This window comes from Mus caroli, unplaced genomic scaffold (assembly GCF_978045245.1).
Source record: "Mus caroli unplaced genomic scaffold, Mus_caroli_1 scaffold_15, whole genome shotgun sequence".
NCBI classification, from domain to species: Eukaryota; Metazoa; Chordata; class Mammalia; order Rodentia; family Muridae; genus Mus; species Mus caroli.
The window spans coordinates 88,254,804-88,277,286 of NW_028227270.1; the positions used below are offsets into that span (position 1 = coordinate 88,254,804).

The 22,483-nt window shown below is 40.5% G+C and overlaps 1 protein-coding gene across 2 annotated transcripts in view; it reads left to right on the forward strand.

Annotated features, from left to right (window-relative positions):
- Positions 1-15,686: 15,686 nt before the first annotated feature.
- Positions 15,687-22,483, forward strand: part of Mylk4 (myosin light chain kinase family member 4) — a 78,210-nt gene continuing 71,413 nt past the window's right edge. The window contains exon 1 of one of the 2 annotated variants that reach the window (XM_029468472.2): positions 15,687-16,173. In XM_029468472.2, coding sequence (XP_029324332.1) covers positions 15,919-16,173 — 255 coding nt within the window. In that variant the 5' untranslated portion in view covers positions 15,687-15,918. The remainder of the gene's footprint in view (positions 16,174-22,483) is intronic. The other variant, XM_029468473.2, reaches the window with a different exon arrangement.

Sequence of the window (22,483 nt, forward strand, 5' to 3'; positions counted from 1 at the left end):
AATAGACTTTTCTATAAGAGATGCTGAGAGAACATATGGAAATACTTGATCTACTTTAGTTTATAACAAATTTCTATATGGGAAGTTCAAATAATGACATATTTAGAAAATAAAATAGCAAACACAATATAAATTTATTTATAAATATTATTAAATGAAATCTAATATATGCAACATAATATTTAAGACATTGAAAATTCCTACATAGTGATAAAAATAATTTAAAAAATTTCAAAGCATGAGATTAAAACTTTTACATATGCATTTAATGGAAGTAAAGCACGCATATATTCATGGTTTGCATATTTTCATATATATGAGAACTTCAGCCATTTAGTTATTAGAGAAATACAATTTAAGTTTTTAAAATGCTGTATTATTATATGGTTACTAAATTAGCAAAAAGCATTAAAAGCGGAACAAAGAAGCCCCACTGAGGCGCTAGTGGAAATATATTGATAGCTACTTATATGCACTGTAGAATTCATAACAGCCCCAAGCCAAAGACACCCACAACATCAATCAATACCATAATAAGAAGATAAACCGTATAGCTATGGAATATTGGATAAGTATTTATGCAGTGCAATGTTGCATAGATAAAACTAGCAGACATAAAAATATACTACCAGAGATGGACTATTTGATAGAAAAAAAAGAAGACACAAAAGAATGAAAGCAGTATGGATACATCTACACACAAGCCCTAGACTGACATAAAGTTATATGTTTACAGTACACGTGAAAGTGGTAAAACTATGATGAAAATCAAGGCAACTGTCATATAAAACCTCAGATTAGAACTTGGAGAGAAGGTAAAGGAGTGAGGTGTAGGGGTGCTATCAGTATTCTAGTGTGTAGCCTGGTGGTGGCTTTATGCAAGAATATCATTATTCTTCTTAAGCTATATTTATAGTTATTTTTAATTTTCTATGTGTAACAGCCCAGTAAAGGGGAAAATATTTTACAGGTGCACTGTGGAATAATTAAATTTAAATCCTCAGACATGTCCTTCCTTCCTTCTAAATTTTTAAGCTGTTATTTTTTGGTGTGTGTGTGGGGGGGGCAATTTAGTAACATTAATAGCAATAATAGTACCAAAAATAACATAAAGGTTGCCATCTGTCAACTCCCTGTTACACATCAATCATTTTCACCTCATTTCCCATCCCTCATCTTTGTAAGGTAAATATTATTAGTCATTTAACAGATGAGAAGAACTAAGGCTTAGGACGACCACACAGTCACTCTTACACAGTAAGGGAATCTCAACTTCAAGCCTCAGATCACTCTCTGTAATGCCCACGAATTCCCACTAGGCTAGCTGCTATATTGTGGCATCTATTGTTTTATTTAAATGAAGTTTCATTCAGGTTAAAAAGAAAATAAATGCTTCAAGACCAGTGGATAACTTTAGAAAAGCATAAATCATATGTGTTGCAACAATCTTGTCTGACATTTTTCTATTATTTTCTCTCTATCTTATCATATATGTAATATTTATTTACAACATATGTTTTTAAACCATCAAAATTGGGAACATAACTGGACATAGTGGCACACACCTTTAATTCAACACTTAGGAAGCAGAGGCAGTTGAATCTCTGTAAGTTTGAGGCCATCCTGGTCAACATAGTGAGTTCCAGGACAACCAGAGCTACGTAATAAGAGCTGTCTCAAACAAAAAAGTAAGCAAACAAACAAATTTGGAACCTACTGCAAATACTGTTCTGGAACCTTTCATTTTTTTCTCAACTTGAACATTACATTTATTCTTATATTGTTAAATGTGAGTAATGAAATGATATTTCTTATGGAGATACTTTCCTATTTAAGACACTCTTATACTTACATTTTGTTTTAATGTTTATTTGCAACGTGTTATCATCATTATTATTGGCAGTGTTAGAGACTGGATACCAGAGGTAAATATTCTTACCAGTGAGCTACATCTTCATAGCCTAATTAATGTTTTAAACATAAAAACAATGCCATTATTTAAACAAAAAAATCATATATTCAAGGATAATTTCAAAGGTTAAGAGTACTGTCTACTCTTCCAGAGGTCCTGTGTTCAATTCCCAGCAACCCTATGGTGGCCACAACCATCTGTAATGGAATATGATGTATCTGCAGACATTGATTTTCTGATGTAAATGCAGACATTGTACTCATATGCATAAAATATATTAATATACATACACAGACATAACATAAATCTTTTTAAAAATGCATTGATGTGGTCCAAGGGTGTGCTCAAGGTGCCTTTCATAATGATAAGCTGAGCCTTCATTTTTTGCCACGTGTGAGAGTAGCAGCATCCTCTCTACCTCGCTCAGGTTTCTTCACAGTGAATATTTGTTCTAGGTGGGAACCGTGTTGGTAGTGCCTTTCGTCCTCTTGTTGGCTACCAGGAGTCTTTTCAGAGCACTGAAGACCTTGCAGCCAAACTCTTCAATGCTTTGGAACATATAGAATAAACACTAGCAATTTCCCCTGAACTATTCTGAGGTTGCCCAGTTAACATTCTACCTAAAATGCTTTTATCTTTCACAGTAAATAACACATCCCGGCAGTGGGTGGGGTTTCCCAGGTCTTTTCATCAGCCATTATTGTACCTCCTAGTGCAGTGTTTTTCCTTGTGGAAAATTTCTCCCCTGAGCCTTGCTTACCCTCTGGCTCATCAGCTTTGGTGAGAGAGTGTGGCTTGAGGTTTGCACTTCTGTAATTTCATGCCTCGTCGCTATCATAAGCTGCTCCTGGCTCCTTAAATCCTCTTCCAATTTAGAAAGTAGAAGAGCATTTCTAAGCATGTCAGTATAAATATACTGTTCTTCTAGTTCCTAAATCTAGAAAATGATGATTCATGCCATAAGATGGGGGTTTCATAAGGGGACAGCAGGCTCCTAGATGCCCTCCACGTGTTTGGAGTGGATAGTCCGAGCAATAGTGTGAATTGTACCTTATAGCAAGCATCGTACTTTCTTCTTTCCTACTTAGGCTTAAAGAACCAACAGGGAAGATGTGGAAAGAGGCAGAATCCTACAGTGTGGTGGTGAAATTATAAATATGTGTGAATTAGCACTTAAGACATTATTTTTATTGTCGTGATAAGAAGCAATGACACCTTAGTAGCAGAGAGCATTTCTCTGCCAAGTTCTTGATTTTTAAGGGGCATCTCTGTGGCCTGGTTTTGATTTTGAATTGCCCTCCTTCCTTTCAAAAAGAACCAGAGTTCCTTGAAGAAATGGAAAATTCCAGAAATAGCATGATCATATTAGAGGAAGTAAAGAGTAATCAAAAATAGTATTGGTGTATCAAAAGTACACAACAGCAAACACAGATATTCTCTTCGAGCAGATATGCTACAATTTGACAATCAAGCATCAAAATGAAAATGTTTTGGTTTGGTTTGGTTTGGTTTTGGAGTTACTTTATACCTCCACTTCCAAGGGGAACATGCAGATTTGGGAAGGAAGCATTGTGATTTAGAAAATCACAATAGTTAGCAACTGTGGAAGAAATGGTAGGCTCAGAAACTTACTGTTACATCATCACCACAGCAGTCCATCCAACCAGGAATAAATACTAATCTTGGCAGTAAATTTCCAGAGCACAGGGTACTCACAGAGTCCCGTAATTTATGTATCTTTGAAAGAGAAAAAGATAACCTTATATTAGAGAAATTTAGTGGTGGCCACCATAATGAGATCACCAAAGTCACCTTTACTAACAATGGCACAAGTTGGCATTGGGTACCACACACTGGGATACCCTGAGAAAAATATACTATATTTCTGGTTTTCTTGCCACAAATCTAACTTGCTTCCACATGTGAAGACACAACCAGGCAATTCAAACTCTGATAATTTAGGAAAGCTATATTCGTCCGGAGTTTCAAAAATAACAATTTCATGTAGAATAAAAGGAAAAAAGAATAGGTTGGTTGCTTCTAACATAGGGGATTTAAACAAGACTTTACAACAAATGCACTGTGGGATATTTGACTGGACCTGCTTGTATGAGAAATGTCTCTCATCTGAGGAGACATGCTCATGCATTGAGGGATGAAGTCTCAGGAAAACTGAAGCTCTAGGAGGAAGACAGAACAGCAAATGTTGGCGATGAGAAGGAAACCTATATAGCTATTGACTGTACTTTTCTTGTAAGGCCTCTGCGAGTTTGGACCTAAAATTTATCTATTTTTTGCTGTTCTAAGGACCAAACCCAGGACCTTATGCAGTCAGGACAAACACTTTCCTTAGCCTCCTGGTTTGTTTTTAAAAGGTTAGGAAGCAAACAAATACAACAAAATGTTGTAAAAGTCACATATGACTTTGGGAGCTCATTTGCCAATTTATTTATGATCAATAGTGCACGATGTACTTTGTTTCGAATGAAATATCATATGCTATTTTCTAAATAATGTATCAACTCAATGATAAGTATTTGTATTCAACAATAAATAAAATGGCATATAATTAAAAGAACAGCACCCAACTACAATAGGAATAATTTACTAGGATAGTTTTTAACATGTTTAAGATAAACTAATTTAAATGCAGTTTTATGACATCTCTTTTGTTTTCATGTTTTAAACAGTAAAAGAAACAGAAAATGAATTATGTACCTGAGAATGTGTGTTTATTTCTTTGTCTCTCCCCCCCCCCCAACCCGGTGACATTGAAGATAAACCCAAGGCCTCATATACACTGGCAAGAACTCTACCACCTAACCATGCCCAGCCTGCCTGGGAGTTTTAGACTCCTTGGTTTTTATTACAAAATATTTAGCTACTTACTCACTGCCACTTGGAAAATTTAAAGGTCTAATATCAAATGGACTGTAAACAAGTCTGGACATTTTGTAACATCATTACCCTCTTGGCTGAGAGTATCCTATATCCAAGGAGGTAATAAGTGATAGAAACTAACTCCATTCATGTAGCACAGATTTTTTACTAAATTACAAAATCTCATGTTACCTGGCATTTGTGCTAGAGGAAAAGTATGAGACTCTAACTTTCTCTCCCACCCATCCTTTTCCTTTCTTCAGCCCCAGGTGACACAGTACTTTTGCCTTAGTTTATGTCTCCCTGGATCCCGGCCTTGGTCACTTGGAATAACCAGCTCCAAACTGCCCAGTAGCACTGCCCCTTTCTTTTAACAAGATTACTTTTTATGAATCATATTAAATTTGAGTTTTCTTTTTTTTTGTAGTGAACTTAGTGAAGTGTACTTTGCCAATCATATAATTTACTCATCTAAGGTATACAATTCAATGGTGTCTTATGACATTTGGTGAGTTATGTAATGACCATTATGCATGATCCACTTAGATGCTCTTTACAGCTAATTATTAACACCACCCAGCTTTCAATGTCTATGGACTGGTCTTTTTTATATAGGATCCCATGGTATGTGGCCTTTGTCTCTGGCTTTTTAAAATTTACTATCAAGTTTTAATCCATTCATGTTATAGGCAGTATCGTATTTCATTTCTGACATAGTATCGCATTTACTTGGACATACCACTTTGTACTGTCCCCTCACAAAACTATTGGACATTTGGGTTGCTTCTAATTGTGGCATCTGTGGGCACCGCACCTCCCAAAACTTATGTGCAAGGGTTGCATGTTCTCGCGTTTTAATTTCTCTTCCCTGTGTACCAAGAAGTACTAGACTTATGGGAAGTAACTTAAACTGACAGACATTCCACTTTCAAAAGTATCTGTGTCATTTTCCTTCCTATCCCCTGTCTGATGAGAGCACCCCTCCCTCCTGTACTAGCCATGCTTGCTTTTCCTCTGTCTCTTTATAGTTAATACTCTCCTAGAGAGTGCAAACGTTGTGGTTTGAGTTGGCATCTCCTTGATAGCTGATAATCTGTCTGCTTGCCTATTCAGATCCTTTGTCCACTTTCAAAATTGGGGTGTATGCCATCCCATTAGTGAGCTGTCATAATCTGTTGTGTTTTCTGAATACAAGCTCTTTGTCACATCTGGGCTGTCGAAGCATCTTCTCCAGGCTGGAGCTGGGCTTTTAATTTTTCTAATGCTGTCTTTTGAAAAGCAGACTCTGAATTTTGATGGGGTGCAGTTTATTAGTTTCTGCTTTTAGGGTCATACTGTCTGGTGCTTTATGGAAGGTAAAACATGTAATTGTTAGGGAGGCAGCTGAAATGTGGCAGCCTTTCAGCTGCATTTTGATATCCATGACTATTGTTCCACTTTTGTATGTAGACACCTGTTGTTCTGGGGAAATTCAGAAAGCTGTGTATAAACCGGAATAATCAATACTTTCAGGCCTGCTCTGAATGTCCAACAGAAGGTGATCTGTCGATGATACCTGTTTATGTGTCTCCTTAGATGACAGTCCCTTCCTTGTTTAGTGGAAATGTTGCCCAAAATGTCAAGGAATTCTATTCTTTTTATTCTTGAGAATGCCATGCATGTATACAATGAAATACATCCATCCCATTTCTCTCCTTCGACTTCCCCATATTCCTCCAACATGTCACCCTCCCAACGTTATTTCCTTCTAAAAGGAATGATTTTCCCTCCCCCAGAATCTATCAACTGCTAGAGAGGGGTGAATCGTGGAGAACACTCTTACAGCCTGTTTCATCTTGTGCCGGTCCTTTGAAGGTAACCACAGGGTTCATAAGTATGAAGTACATCACAGCCGTCCTTCATACGCTCCAGCTCTTACATCGCCTCTGCTTCAGTGATGTTTCCTTAACCTTGATAAGCAGAGAGAGGAAAAGGTGGTGGAGTGGATAAAGACATCCAGTTTAACACTGAGAATTTGGTTTTACAAACAAGGATTTCTTAGCTCTGTGAAAGGCTGTTTTCCTTCTGTATATATTTTTTAGAATCATATAAGTCCAAAAATGTCAAGGAAACACTGGAGAAGTATTGCTGGGACTGCTCATAGCTTTACTTTTAGTTTTTCTAGGCATAATGAGCATCTTTAAGCATTTCGGAGTATGTGGTGGACTTTAGGTCCTGAGGCTAGCAAGGATATGAACATGCACATAGCACCTAGACAATTAAATGTTGTGGTCAACTACTGTACCAGATAGTTTGTATTCCAAACCATCAAGCTTGAACAGTATGACTTAACAGAACTGTGTCAGTGATGCCAAAGTTTATAAGACAGCTAGGACACATAGATACAATCAAAATTATTTTCTCTGATGACTAAGTAGCAAATACTTACTGAGTATATATTATGAATGGGAATATCCATATGTAGATGGCTGTACAAATCTGTATCTCCAACCTACACCCTATATGTAGATCTCCGTTTCTATGATGATGGGAGCCTGTTTCTATGGCCTTCCATAGTCATCTCATATCACTTCACCTTTGTCCTTCAGCTATGCAGAAGGAATCTGTAAATCATCCCGTGTATGGTCTCCCCTTTATACCCTGTGCCTAATCCATCACAAATCTTGTTGGCTCCAAACAAAATGTGGAAGCATACATGGGATTCTAGAACCAAATCAGGGGGATGGAGATTAACTATTGGGTTTTGTTAATAGTAGTGCATCTGCTGGCCCTGAATCTCTAATGCTTGTGACTAAGAGCCAAGGATATAGGAATCATGACTTCATGTGTTGTGGTCTGACTGGAGGTGTGGCCACATACACCCTCCTTATTCTGAGACAGATTTGTTGTTGTCAGCATTCATACACAGTTTAATCGTGCCTATAGAAGTTGGTAGCCTGAAGTCAGTTCAGCCTTTTGAGAATGCTTTGTGGAATAATTTATCTTCCTGAAGAACTAAGTTTTAGAATCCTAGAAAAATAGCAACAGTTCTGCTTTTCAAATAAGATTCTGCTAAAATCCTTCAAATACTACTTATAATGGAAAACACCCATTTTTGTCTTGACTAGAAACATTGATCTAAACACACACACACACACACACACACACACACACACACACACAAGCAAAGGGCCAGAGGCTACCTGTGTGGCAATGGGACACAGAGGGCTTCATAAAGGCTGAACAAGACGTGACAGTTGTCTGGGTTGTAAACAATTAGAGACTATTTATAATGTCAGTTTTAGTTTATCAGCAAAGGAAGTTCCATATCAAGTGTATACATCTATGAATAGTAGACCTGGGAAGGTGCTTGTTTTCATGATAATTTGGAAAGAGTTACAGTGTTACTCATAAGAATCTGTGAGAAATATGCCTCTAGTCTTTGTACCTTCCTGGATATGTGTGCCTTTGCCCTTTCCCCCTGAACTAGGGAGAGTTGGAGACTTTTCAAATACTATTATGATGGAATAAATTAAGCACTACTCACTAAATGCATTCAGAAGGCCCCATACTACATTCGAATCACTTTAAAGTCATCAAGACAAATGTTCATGGGACTTTGAGCTCCCTTTCCTTTTGTCCTGGCAGCTACAATCATATCTGAGAGGAGTATGCGACCACCAAACACAAATCCAGCCCAGTAATTACAAGGGGCGGAGAGGGGAAGGTAAAGGTGATATTTCATCCAGTGTTCTCAGTTCATCCTCTCCTTACCTGACCTTTGAAATGGAGCCATCAGCTTTGAAAGGCCTGGCATCTAAAATTAATATTCTTCCCCATCTGACTAAGGAAGGAACAGCTGAGCAACATGAGATCAAGGAGCACATTGGTTTAAACAGGGGCTCGGCGTGGCATTTGAGAGGGAAGACACTTCCTCTGGTGGTAGACACTTGACTTGCCAGATGACTTCTGCCCACTGAGAGTGAAGTCTCTTACTGCAGAGTCCTGCAGTCCCTCTGAATTCTGCAGGTTCCTGTTATCTGCCGAAAAGAATCCTCTACTTGTGGAGTGAGTGGTTTAGACTCCAGGATGTCCTCCTACAGATGGTAATCACTTCTGTTTATTGTTATAACTGATCCAGTTGCATTTTTCTCTCTGTGCTGCTTTAATTAACGAGAATTCGTTCCAAACTGCAGGCAGAGCTCAGTGCTTGGTATTTCTGTATTGAGTGATTGCGTGGTAAACCTAAACTTCTGTTTTAATATGTCTAGTTTTGAGGCTTCCTAGTCTATTTTTGGAAATACCTGCAATTCAACATTATAGCTTAACCAGAGTTCACCATTAAACAGAAATGCATCTGTCTTCTTATTTTAAGAAGTTCCTCCCGCCAAGAAAATGTTTTAAAAAATTACTAATAATGATCTATAATGAATCTGTAGAGTTCTGGTTGATGTTATCTGCATTTTTTAAAATGTAAGTTCTTTAAGCAATATATACAAATTTGTAGAGTATTTAAAATACTTTATAACTCTAGGAGGTTATTTTACTCTATGAATTGTAAAAATGAAGTTCCACTGGGAGATTTAGAAATGATTATTACAAACTTCAGCGAGTTTCCAGCAGGGGGCCTCTGGGGCTAGCCACTAGAAAGCCCAAATTCAAATCTTGTCTTAATCTTTGTCTCCTTGTATAGCCAAGTAATACATAAATACACAGATGCATTTATGTGTCTAGAATTAAGTGTTACTTTGTTGCATGTACATTACCTAATTTGTACGGAGAGTATTTCAGAGCGAGCATGGGCAGCAGAGCTCAGTGTGCAGCTGTTAGTAAAGATGCAATGAAAAGTGGCTGCATTCTTCCTCTGAAATGAATTTCTTTTAGGAAAAATAAATCAATACAAATGTCTTAAGATGTAGGCAAGAGGAGTGGGGTGTGGCTCAGAGGTAGAGGTGTTTGCCTAATTTGTGTGGGTTATTGGGTTTAATCCCCAGCACTGAATACCTTAAAGAGGAGGATGCAGGCAGAAAATCCCTGTGATGACGATACTGGTCCTTTATTGAAAGCCTGAAGAGACTGAATTTTGGACTTTTTGGGCGGGGAGGGGAAGGGGGAGAGGAAGAAAGATCAAAGAAAAGTGCACAAACATCTCAGCTGTACGTGAAACCTTTCAGATGGCAGCAGCCTCCTCTGGTCATCTCTGTTCAAGGCATGTGTGAGGCCCACTGTCTCTTCTTCAAGCTGTGAATCAGTCTTTCCTGAAGGGGGCATATACCAGACAGAAGAGCCTCTATATTCATCTATTACTTCCTAACCTAGATGATATAAATTTCCTTTTACAAAAGGATTTTCCCAGCTGTTCCTATGTGTAAAAGGCCTGTGGTTTATTAGAATAACCAATTTGAAATATACTGCATAAACAACACTGGGGTCCTATTTCTTACTTTTTCTCAGTGTATGTCTTGTTTAATGCAGTGAAGGATGCGCACAGCCACCTGGCATGGTACTTCTTACTATTTGAATTTCTGAGAAAATGCTAAAAAAATAAAAATAAAAATAAAAATTGTTGTTTTCCCTTTAAAAGTTCTAGCAGTGGAAAAAGTTTCCATGTGAATATCCAGGTTGCTCCTGATTTGGGAAGTTGATGGAGAATAAGTGACCTGAAGGTTTTGTTTCTTTGTTTCCTTTCTTTATAGTCAAGAGAAGGAAGTGCTGAGCAGTCATGATTGTGTCCTCATTTACAAATCTGAGACAGAGGGAGATGAAAGCCCCACTCCTGACAGCAGCCTGATCAGGCTCACCACCAGTATGCTGAAGGTGAAGAGGCTGGAGGAAATCAGCTCGTGCCACAGCAGCAACCCGCTGGAGAAGGTGGCGTTTTTCCAGTGCATGGAGGAGGTGGAGAAGGTGAAATGCTTCCTGGAGGAGAATTCGGGGGATCTGGACCTGCAGTCTGGAGACAATGAGGTAACCATGTTCTACCTTACCTCTTGGACAGTGCTATTTATGTCCAAGTTCAATGTTGCCATGTATGTGTAGGGGGAAGGAAGCTTGCAGATTTCCATTCCACTTGTCTGAGGACTGTGGGTAAACTCTACACTTGAGTTGGGTTGATAGTTTGGAAGACTCTGAAAGTGCATTTCCCTGCAGTGCTGTTGAAATGAGTTCCTGGGGACTATAGCTCAGTGATAGAGGATGTGCATAACCTGCTGGAGGCCCTGGGTTCCATATCATCAACCCTGTCAACCAAACATACATGAGTGCATACATACATATTAATGGAATATGCTATAGAAAACGTGCTTCAGAGAAGGATCATGTAAAACACAGGTTTGGGCTGGAAACTCAGAGAAGCACCATGAGGGGCACAACCGTGCAGCTTCTAATTTCCTAAAATTCCTGAACTCGGTGAGGGGTAGAGCTACTGACAGCAGAGTCCAGAGGAGGGACAGCATTCCTCGCTGATGTCATGATGGTAGAGTCCTGGGACCACTATGCAGAGCAAATGCTCTGAGATGCACCAAAAATCAAACATGGAGTAGCCTAATCTGATCAGTGAGATGACAGGTGCTATCAAAGCAGGTTTAATACTATGTCTGAAGCTTTGTGAGCATTTTGAGTGAGTGGGTATAGGGGTGAGGGGGAAGTGTTAGTGACAGCGGTGGAAGGGAAAGCAGTCTAGCCTGCCATCACAATACCGCGGGCATCCGCTATCCCAGGGACCTCCACTCAAGTAAAGGCATATCCTTGACTATACTGTAGAATAGAATTTCACGATGAGTCAGAGTAAAATGAAGTTGCTAAGTTTATTAAAGAGAGAGAAAAGCTAATCCGTGCATGGGCATTGGTGCATCGGGTGTGTGTGTGTGTGACATAGGAAAAACAGTATACATATATGAGACATGGGTATCTAGATGTCTGCACCATATACTCATATCTGACTCCATGGATTTCCAAGTTACACTGTTCAGAAGATGCATGCCTGAGAGATGACTAAGTAGGTAAAGGTGCTGCATGCTAGCGTAGTGGCCCGAGTTAGAATCTAGAAACCTCCATAAAGGTGGGAGGAAGAACTGAGCCCACAGAATTGTCTTCTAACCCTACCACCCTGTGGTGGCCTATGTGCCATACCCCATCTCTCTCACACACATAAGTACAAAAAATTAAAAAGATTAATTTACAACAGGTTTAAAGATTAAAGAAAAAATTTGAAAATTAAGTAAGAATTATAAGGGTTAGAGAGATGTTTCGTGGCTAAGAGCATACACTGACTTTAAAAAGGCTTTGCACTTGATTCTCAGCCCCCAAGAGAGGGTCACTCATAACAGCCTGTGACTCTAGTACCAGGGGACCAGATGCCTCTAGCCTCTATAGACACAACACTCCAGTGGACACACTCTCTACCTCAGACACATAATAAAAAAAATATGATTTAGTTACTGTTCTTATCTTAAAGAATTTCCTTTTGCACATGATATTGTATGGTTGTTTTGTAATACATATTGTATTGATTTGGGGTGGGAGAAATGCTAATATGGTAAAACTCACAGTCCTAAACTCCTGGGTCCCAGCCATTTGCCTGCCACAGATAGAGGGAGCTATTAAAATGCATACAAGCATCCAGCTTCCTAGAGACAGAAGAAGAAATTGTCATAGACAAAATGTAAGGGACTATGAAAGACACCCTCATAGGGGACACTAATAGCACAAACAAGGAAACAGAATTTATTTTCTCCTCATGAATTTCTGTAGGAAACAGAAAACCACTCATCCGTTGTCACTTTGCTCCACAGAAACCAACAAACAGTTTATATGGATTTAATTATTTGTCAAGTCCATTTGTTCTCATAAATCTGTGATCTAAGTTTCTTTTGAGACAGGGTCTTGTGAAGCTCAGGAAGACCTTGAACTCCATGTGTACTTAGGATGGCCTTGGGTTTCTGATCTTCCTGCCTCTACCTTCTAAGAGCTGAGATTGCAGCTGTGTGCCACTATGCCAAGCTTATGTGATAAAAATGTTAAACGGACAGCCTTAAATTGTGAGGTAATGGTGAGTTGGGTTATAAGCTTTCTTCAGAAGAGTTATTTTTATGACTACCAACTGTTCTAGAAAGTTCAGAGCCTAATTTGGAAGTTACATATTTTGGCATTTGGGGGAAAAGAGTCCACAGAGACCCTAAAAAAGAAGTAAACAAACATTTTGTAGCAGGTCCCTTCTGGCTTCATGCTACAGTTGAATCAGTCGAAGGTAGATACCGATGACAAGGAACGCCATATGTCCCATTTAGTTTTTTTATTTATAAATGGAGAAGGGCCCAGAGCTGTCACCATGAGTACCTCTGTCCTTCTCTGGCCTTGCTCAGAATGGATAGGTACAGCTGTCAGAGGATCAGAGCTCTCCCTATGGTGGTCAAAGCCCAACCTGTGGGTGCAGCGCAGCCAGCAGGCCTAGCAGCTGGCAGGTAGGGAAGCCAACCCAGCAGCCTGGGTGTGTGGACACAGCTGGGCTACCATGGCTGTCTCCATCTTCTGTAGGGCTGCTGTAGATCTTTCTGTGCCACTCTCTCTCCCAGGACCATTTAAAGGCCTGTAAGTTTCTCACCATCTCTTCTCCCCCCCCCCCCATCTCTTTCTGAGAAGATTAAGGCTGCTAATGGCAGAAACATTTGCTGGCTGAACTGAAAGGCAATTTTCACTGGATTTCAGACTCTCTGGGGACACAGCTTTGTTCTGGAAGCTTGGAGAACTATTTCCAAAAGCAACTTTATCTGCTCTCAGTCCCAAGAGCAGAAAAGCTGTATATAAATTTAACAACCTGTATTTGTTCAGTGAAACTCGGGTTCTTTTTTATTTTACCTTTCCTGCTCTTAACCAGGATTTTCTGTTTCATTTATTTTCCTTTCACTGGGTTTATTTTAAACTACCTTTCTCTTCCTCCAGTTTCTGCGTGAATTATTAAATACTGCATATTCTACTTCTTTGGACTCAAAACATTTAATTTACTTTGTGATTTTAACTTTGCTTCTTTAATTTGTCTTCATTTTCCATTTGATCCTCTAATGCCCCATGGCTCTTCTGTTACAGTGCTGCCGGATTTAAAAAGGGCTATGACTTAAAGCAGGAACCCACAGGCTTGCTTCCATGTGTTCCTTCTTTTCCATCCCATATCTCAAAACTAAAGACTCTGAAGGGTAGCAAAGGCCTCTCCCCAAGCGAGGAGCTGTCAGTAGATAGGAAGTGATAGTCACCTGCCCCAAGAATAAGGCCACAGCTCCACTTCCTTCCCCCCAGGTATTTTTCCCTTTCTTCCTTTATATCACACATATGAGCTCTGCAAGACCAACTCTGCAGCCCAGTCTTTTACCTCTAGCAGACATTAAATCAGTGCCACCATTAATAGCCTATATCCCTCACTTCTGGGTCATCTCCAGCCTGACTTCTCACCAGCCTGACTGTCTTACCGACAAGATTTTGCAGAGATCAAGCACTCCCCCATTCTGTCTGAAGTGCTCAGTACAAAGCCTAGATTTTACACTCACTCCTAGGCCATGCCCTTGCCCCAGCTGTCCCATGAGGACACCCACAACATGATCAGAAGATCAGGCACATATGGAAGTTAAATAAATGGTTGAATAAAGTATTTTCCACAGATAACCATGTACCACTATGTACACTAGATCTAAACATGTTCAGAGTATGTTATTGAAATCAAGTAGAACTTGACAAGCAGTTGATCTGGGTGATGAGAGTGGTAGCCAGCATGTATATACCATGACCTTGTAAATGAAAAATAGTTCTCACAACTACAATTATAGCTACCTTGACACAACCAAATGTAGAGTTTTAATTAAATGATTATATTCATACTTCGGTTCTGGGGACCCAAACCAAATTATCAGGGATCTGCTATATCCCCAACCCATATTTCTACAATTTATACTCAAGGCAATTTATGCTCCCCTCTTTTGGTTTTCTCTACCTTCCTGTGAGAACGTAATTTCCTGCCATTTACCCTGAAAGCTTGGTCCCAAGCGCAAAAACTAAGCGGCATTGGAGTTTGGATGGTCCATTTATAAAAATATGTCTTGTGGGCCACTCCTCCAGGGCTTTTCAAGGCGGATCCCTTCTGAATTTATGCTAATTGTGATTTGTGCAGAAAGGTCTTCTTCAGTAAGAAGGTTTCAGGGCTGGGAATGTACTTCAGTTGGTGGGAATGAACCAGTTGGCATGCATGAAGCCTGAGCTTGAACAGTAGCAGCACATAAACTGGGCATGATGACCCATGCTTATAACCCTATAACCTTATAAGCACACGATGACTGTGCTTATAACCCTGGCACTTAGGAGGTAGAGGCAGGAGGATCAGTAGTTGAAGATCATTCTGAGCTACACAGAAAGTTTAAGGCTAGCCTGGGATGCATGAGACCTTGTCTCAAAGACAAAGGACAAAAAGAAGGGGGGGGGATCCTCAAAATACAGTAACACCACCATCAACAACAGGTTCCGTTCTTCTACAGTCCCATTTGGAGTGAAGACTAAGATGGTCCAAATAGAGTCAGGCTCTCATAGTCGCTGGGATGTTAAAATGCTTCTCACAGATATTCAAAGACTGAACTAAGCAAAACTATTTCTTAGCCGGATGGGCAAAAGGCTAGAAAGGGTTGGTTGGGTAAAGCATGGGTGTCCCTATTTTGATTGAGTTGGCTGTTTTAATAGCGGGTGGCATTTCCTGACAGCTGCTATGAAATTGTACCACCAGCCGTGTTCATAATGACTCTTCTTAGATCTCAAAATAGCATAGATAAAGATGGAGGTTTTTCATTTTTGAAATTACATTCTTCTACCCTCCCCCAATTTCTGCTCTTTGCCCCACAAAGGCAAGGGAAATTTTCCTAGGTGGCATTGGCTCAGCAGAGGCAGCTGATGCCAGTTATGATGCAGCTTACTAGTCCTTGACCAGGGGACGAACACACGAGGGTCAGTGTAAATTATGACCGGCGATTTCCCTCAGTCCCTGCACCTGTCTCTGATCTGTCACAAAAAGCCATCATGCGTTTCCTTTTAAAGAAGCAGAGTATTAGTCGATGATCGTGTAACCGGAGACACCCAGCGTAGGACTGCACAAAGAATCCCATTGCGGGTTCACAATGCCCACTCCTCAGAGTGGAGCAGGGAGCACAGGGAACTTCAAAAGTGGCTGTGCTAGACCAGGGCAGGGAAGGTGCCCACAAAGCCAGGGACTTCACAGCCTCTCCCAGAGAATGGACTCCACGCTTCGAAGAAAAGACGTCTGGATTGTGGGTAGCGTGTGCCTTCTGTCGTCTTCGGTCTTCTGGCGCCTGTTTCGGTCAGTGGCGGCATGGGGAGGCCCCAAGCAGGAACCTGCACTTGAGAATGCACAGGTAGTGAAATCCTCTTGACCTAGGGAAGATTCATTTTGCAATTCTCTTTGAACATTTCCAGTCCAGTAACGGTGCTTGCCAGAGGCAGTTGATCTATGCCTTGTTGGATCTTTGCCCAGGACAACTGTCTTAGGAGAGCTGGGATAATAATAGTGACATGTGGCAACTTTCATCATTTCTAGCAATAAGACCAACTTTCGGGGAATCTTGAAGCAGCTGTGTCTGGAATTAACTTTAAGTTGGTGATCTGTTTTGGGTACTAGAGTTAAAAATATTGTTGGCATCACTTCATTCTTGCCTTTTTTATGTCTTAGTTATGAAAGAAAAAAATGTAAGATTCACCCTGTTTGTAGGAAATCTGTTGTAGGCACAGCACTGAGGGGTGCTGAGGGCTGGGACTTCTGTGTTTTGGGCTTCAGCTGATGTGGCTTTCCATAAGCTATTCCTAGGATGGAATTTGGTGGGCAAAATATAATTCTGGCAGAGAAATAGTTCTCAGTGGAAAGAGATTAGTACTTTCTGAGAGAAGGTGTCCATTCCCAGAAAAACAGTTCTCCCCAGTCCTTGATTATCTTATCAGTTATCATCTGCTAAGTCATTTTGAAACACTTTAAGACAGTTTAGCAATCACTGCAGAAGACCATGGGGGATCAGCAGTCTATGGGAAAGGCATGCTTGCAACAGTGTTTCTCAGTATCAGGCACACTTGCAACAGTGTTTCTCAGCATCCTTTTCTTTCTTTTCCATCCTCTCCCAGCACTCCTTCCCCCAATCAACTTTTCCATGACATTGTACTTCATTTCCTTTAAAAGAACAAAACAAAACTTTTTTTTTTTTTCTTTTTCTGAAGCACTAGTGAGACGGCTCAGTTGGTGAAGTGCTCCCATTGCAAGCATGAGGACATGAGTTTGATCCCAGAATCCATCTAAAAATGTCAGGCATAGTGACCTATCTTGTAACCTCAGTGCTGGATCCCAGTGCTTACTGGCCCGCCAGTCTAGCCTAATTAGTAAACTTCAGTGAGGTCTTGTTTCACAAAGAGGTACATGGTGTTCCCGAGGACATGCTTCTGAGGACATCTAACCCCCCTTCCCTTACTCTAACCCCTCTCCATCCCCCTACTCCTACCCATGTTAATATAAAATCGCTTGTGTGCATACAGTGCTAGGCATCAAACCCAGGGCCTTGAAGTTGCCAGTTAAGTGCTGCTGAACTGCACCACAGACCTTCCCATAAACTTTATTTCTACAGATACTCTGTTTTCAGTAAATACCATTTATACCTGAATGCATTATATATGCACATTCTTTACACATACCAAGTGTAAGATTTTCTTCACCTCTTCTCCACAAAGAACCAATGCCCCCACTGGAGTGTTATTGCTCCAATGGCAATATATTATGTACAGTTTAAAAGATGCCCTGAGAGGGTGGTTTCATCGCATACTCTAGCAGTGTGCATACATGCATCATTTATATCTTATCCTACAAGGAGCCACAAGTCCTGTGTCTTGGTGGTGTTTAGAAGACACAGCTCTGTGTTTTTCTAATGCCTGAGTCTTCACTTCTGTGATTATCAAGTTCACGTTCAAAAGAACAGATGAATCTTGAGATAACAGTTGAGGGCAAGGTAAAATCTGCAGGAGAAAAACAGCAAGAGAAAAAACCCCTGAAGCATATGCAAACCTGTCTTTAGGCCAGTCCTGATTTCATGGTTGTCTACCTCTTCAGACCCAGTCACTGGTGCCCAAGCATTAATCACACCTGGCTGTTTAATATATATTTTGTGGTAAATATCGAGAGGGCTACATTTCTTCTGTGAGAAACACCATGAGGGCCTGTAGCTTCTGTGTGGAAATTCTAAGATGTGAGCCACTGGTGTTTCTGCCTCTGATATCTGCCTTTAGAAGTCCCACACATATTTTCTTAAAGGTCTCTTGTAGCTTTTTACCTGTAAAGAAAAGCTCATTTATGTCAGATTTATAACATAACTCTTATCCCTTTTCATCACTAATGGTTGTTTATAATAGTGACAACTGGCTATCTTAGAAATTTGCCCGTTTGGGCAAATTTACACAGTTTATAGATTATTTTTTACAGAAGTGTCAGAAAATCCATTTGTAATGTTGTCTCCAGTCAAGGGGTAAAGGTTTTGTGTTGCACTACGTATAGATTCTGTCTCGTGTAAAGTTCTATATGGCCTTGAATACAGAACAGACGAGGAACCTTACAATGTACATTATTCCAGTGTCTCTGAATAATCACAATTATGATAATTTATATAATTTCTGTTAGTTGTTTAATATAAAGAAAATATATTTTTGCCTATTTCTGTCAAAGCTAAAATGACATGATTAAATATATAATTGTTGTTAGTTATGTCTGTTTCTAGGTAAGAGAATGTCTAACACATGTGTTAATGAAATTTCTAAATATAATTTACTAGACTGTGTTCCTCCATTTCCCAAAACCATTATGGTCATAAAAATGCACATTTATCTATTAGCATTACCCAGACTTCCATTTTTCAGACTATCTTTGTGACTTTTACTACACAATTGGCCCTCTATATCCCTGAATTGCACATCTGTGGATTTAGCCAACCATGGAGAAAACATGTCTGTACTGAGCATCTGCAGACATTTTTCCTTGTAATTATTCCCTAAATAATAGAGAACAACAGCTATCAGCATACATATGGCTTTAGGTATTATAAGTAAGTCAGAGATGATTTAAAGCATAGGAGAAAAGGTACCCAATCATATGTAAACCTTGTGACTGTTTATATAAAAGGTTTTTAAAAAAAACTGCAGGGCTTCCAGAAACAGATCTCCCAAGAATACATGCCAATGGTTGCCCTTTCATGTTACTTTTGTTTTTATTAATATTCTAATATGCCAACCTATTTAAAGCATCTTAGTCAAAGCAAAAATAGAACAAAATTATGATTTTGATAAGTACAGCAATGCATGTACGACATGCATTTTAAATGATTTGTTAGTATGTGACCTCAGAGAACCTAACCCCTGCCCCCACAACTAGGTGTTCCCTGATCAGCCTCCAGCACCCTCACCAGGAACTGTTTCCAGGTCTTAGCCCAGTGGCATTTGGTCCTTTTCCATATGGTCTTCTCTTTTCTGTCTATCGTGTGGGTGTGGCAGCAATCACAAAGACCAAGGAAGCTGAGATAAGCAGGCAACAGCAGAGTGTTCTTTCTAGAGAAAAGAGAAAACTGATAATAAGAGACATCTACTATTCAACATTGGTATTGGGAAAGTTTGCTTAGGATTTTTATGTTACCAAGACTGTGTGTCTAGTGTCTTCAAACTGCCACTCCCAAATTTCCACCAGAAAGCAGAACCTGAAAGCAGGGCTTGTGTTTGGATCCTTAATTTGGGAATTGGCTCCTAGGGATAGACATGGAACCTTGGAATGTGAGAGGGTGAAAGAAGGAAACCCCAGCATGATGGGGCTAAGCTGGCCACTGTGGACAGGAAGACTCATAATTGCACCCCTGTTGTAGGACTTGAAGTCTACCAGGCTCTGTCTCTAATGCTAAGTCTAACATGCCCTGTGGCATGTTCAGCAGCCTCTGTGAAAGCATAGTCTCAGCTGGTGTTCACTCAGAAACTCCAGAGAACTCTAGGAAGATGCAGTAGCTCTGAGGGGTCCAGGAAAAGTCTCCATATGGTTGCTACAGCAACAGCTGGAGCAGAGTAGGCCAGACTGTGGAAGAACACAGAGAGGAACATATCTTCAAATACATTAAGTTTCAAAGTTTTGCCTTTGAGGTCTTCCCAATCAGATAGCATTGTTTTGCTCCATTTGGTTTTTATTGTTGTGACCCGCTTTGGTTTTACCACTTTCCAGCTTGCAGTGTTACCAGCCTATTCTTGGCATCACTGGCTTATACCAGGGAACTTCTGCACACTTTAAGAAGAAAGTCATGAAGAGGCAAGCACTAACATCACAACAAGCCTTCCTTGGGGACTGTGTCTGGGTGCAAGGGAGACAGTGCATGTATGGCTTTGGGTCTCAGCATTGCTTCTTGAGGCATGAGGAACAAAGGTTAAATATATATGCAGCCTAGTGGGGCACACCTTTAATTACATTACACAGGGGGCAGAGGCAGGCAGATCTCTGAGTTGGGGTTCATCGCAAGATACCCTGTCTCAAAGTAAAAAGTTTATAGAGAAAAAAGCATGGCCTTACCAGATACACTGCTGGCTGTTACACAGGTCCCCAGGATGCCTGCACAACTTTGTCAGTTCTTTCTGTCCACAGATGGCGTTTCACTTGACACAGACATAATGCTCATGAACACTGGGTTTTTCTGCACAAGGCTCACAAAAAATGGTAGAGGTGCTTACTATTGCTCCTTGCCCTATATGGAGTACTTATTATGTGGGGGAGACAACTTTCTAAACCTGGTCATTGGTGGAAACCACTTTCTGAAAGCAGCCAGTGTTTAGTAGGAATCTTTGGTGGGCACCAAGGCCTTCCCTTCTTTGTCTCAGAGGCACACATTAGTATTTCCCCAGAAATAGCTGGGATCAGTTAATCTGCTATGCTGGTTAGTTTTAACTGTCAATGTGCCACAACCTAGAATCAAAGAGAATCTTAAAGAGGGGCTATCTAGATCATATTGGCCTTTAGGCATGTCCTTGGAGGATTATTTTGACTGGTAATTGCAAATGGGAGGGACTGGACCTTAGACTGTGTAGGATTGAATAAAGCTAGCAGAGGGTAAGCAGCAAACAAGCACACACTTATTTTCTTGTTTGTTCTTAACAACGGATGTGATGTGCTAGCTTTAGGTTCTTGCCTTGGCTTCCTCCAGATGAGAGAGGTGACCTGGAATTGTGAACAGAGTAATTCCCTTCCTCCCCTGTGTTAGTGTATTTGCCACAACAGAAATGAAGGATGCCTGGTCACAGTCCACATGCAGGAAGAGGACTGAGAGTGACTCCTGTGCTTGTTCTCAAAACCAGCACTGAGCATTGTCCCAAGAAGAGAGTTTTCAGCCCCAACTCTTCCACCCCATGGGAGTTCTTTATGTTCTTTGGATAGCAGTGTGTGCCTGCCTGTCCTTTTTTGTCATACTGGATAAAATAAAATAGCATGTATTCGTGGAAAGACTTTGTAAAAATGTGGGGCTCTGTAACTATAACCAGTTTCAGAGCATTGCTTTCTTCTGCATCTGAGCCTTGGGCCATATGTAGTTTACACACAGAGATGATCATGAGCATGGAGACAGCCTCTGCCTGTGTACCGCCCCCTGGTGTCCATTTTAACAATTCTTTCAACCTCACCTAATGCTTTTCAGGGAGGGGAAAGTATGAGTTCATTTTATGGAATTAAGATATACATGCCTTTTAAAATATCTTTGTAAATCTTTAGTGTTAGCCCATGGCTCGTGGCTTCACCCAGCGGGAGGTTTTGCCACTTTGAGATTGTGGTGGTGCTCTTTGTTAATATCTTCTGTGTTGTTGGGCATGTTGGTTGTAACTCAACTTCGGGTACAGCTCTATGGTTGAACATGTGCCTACAATGCACAAGGCTCTAGATTTGCTTTCTGAAAGACAGAACACACACACACACACCTACACACACACACACACACACACACACACACAGAGGAAGGACCTTGGACGCCAGCTTATCCAAATCTTTGAAAGGAGAACTCAAAACCCCAGAGCAGTGAAGCAGATTTATCCAAGATTCCTCACAAGGGAGGGACTATCTTTTCTGAGCATCAGGATTTTCTTCCAACTCATCTTCTGTGCTGCCAGAGCTTTTTTTATTCAGAGTTCTTGTCTCTATTAGGGTCAACCCCACCCCTCCCCACAGCTACTTCCTACATTGGATCTACAGATCAAGACCTGGCTCAGTTCACTGAGTCCTGCAGGCCCTCTTTCTCCTGGGCTCATGGTTTCTAGCTCTACACTGATTATCACCAGTGCTTTATTTCCAGGGGCTCAGCACTGCACCCAGAAATTCTCCAAATGTCTCAGCATGGGAGCTAGAAGCCTGCACAGCAGGGGGTGAGTCCGGAGACTCAGGCTGTGACAGGTGTGAGGTTAATGATCTTGTCAGTGGCCCAGGCATCAGGAAATTCTATAAAAAGAGAAATAACTCGGCTAGAAGCCAGTACTGTGTAAGCTCACATTCCAACATGTCTAACGAACTGTAAGCCTCCAGTATTTGTCTTCCACGGATGAGCAAGCAAGGCCTATTCTTCGCTTTCTATATAGGCTAATGCTTATATTAGTGAAATTAAGACAAGGGTCAGACATAAAATGAAATATTAA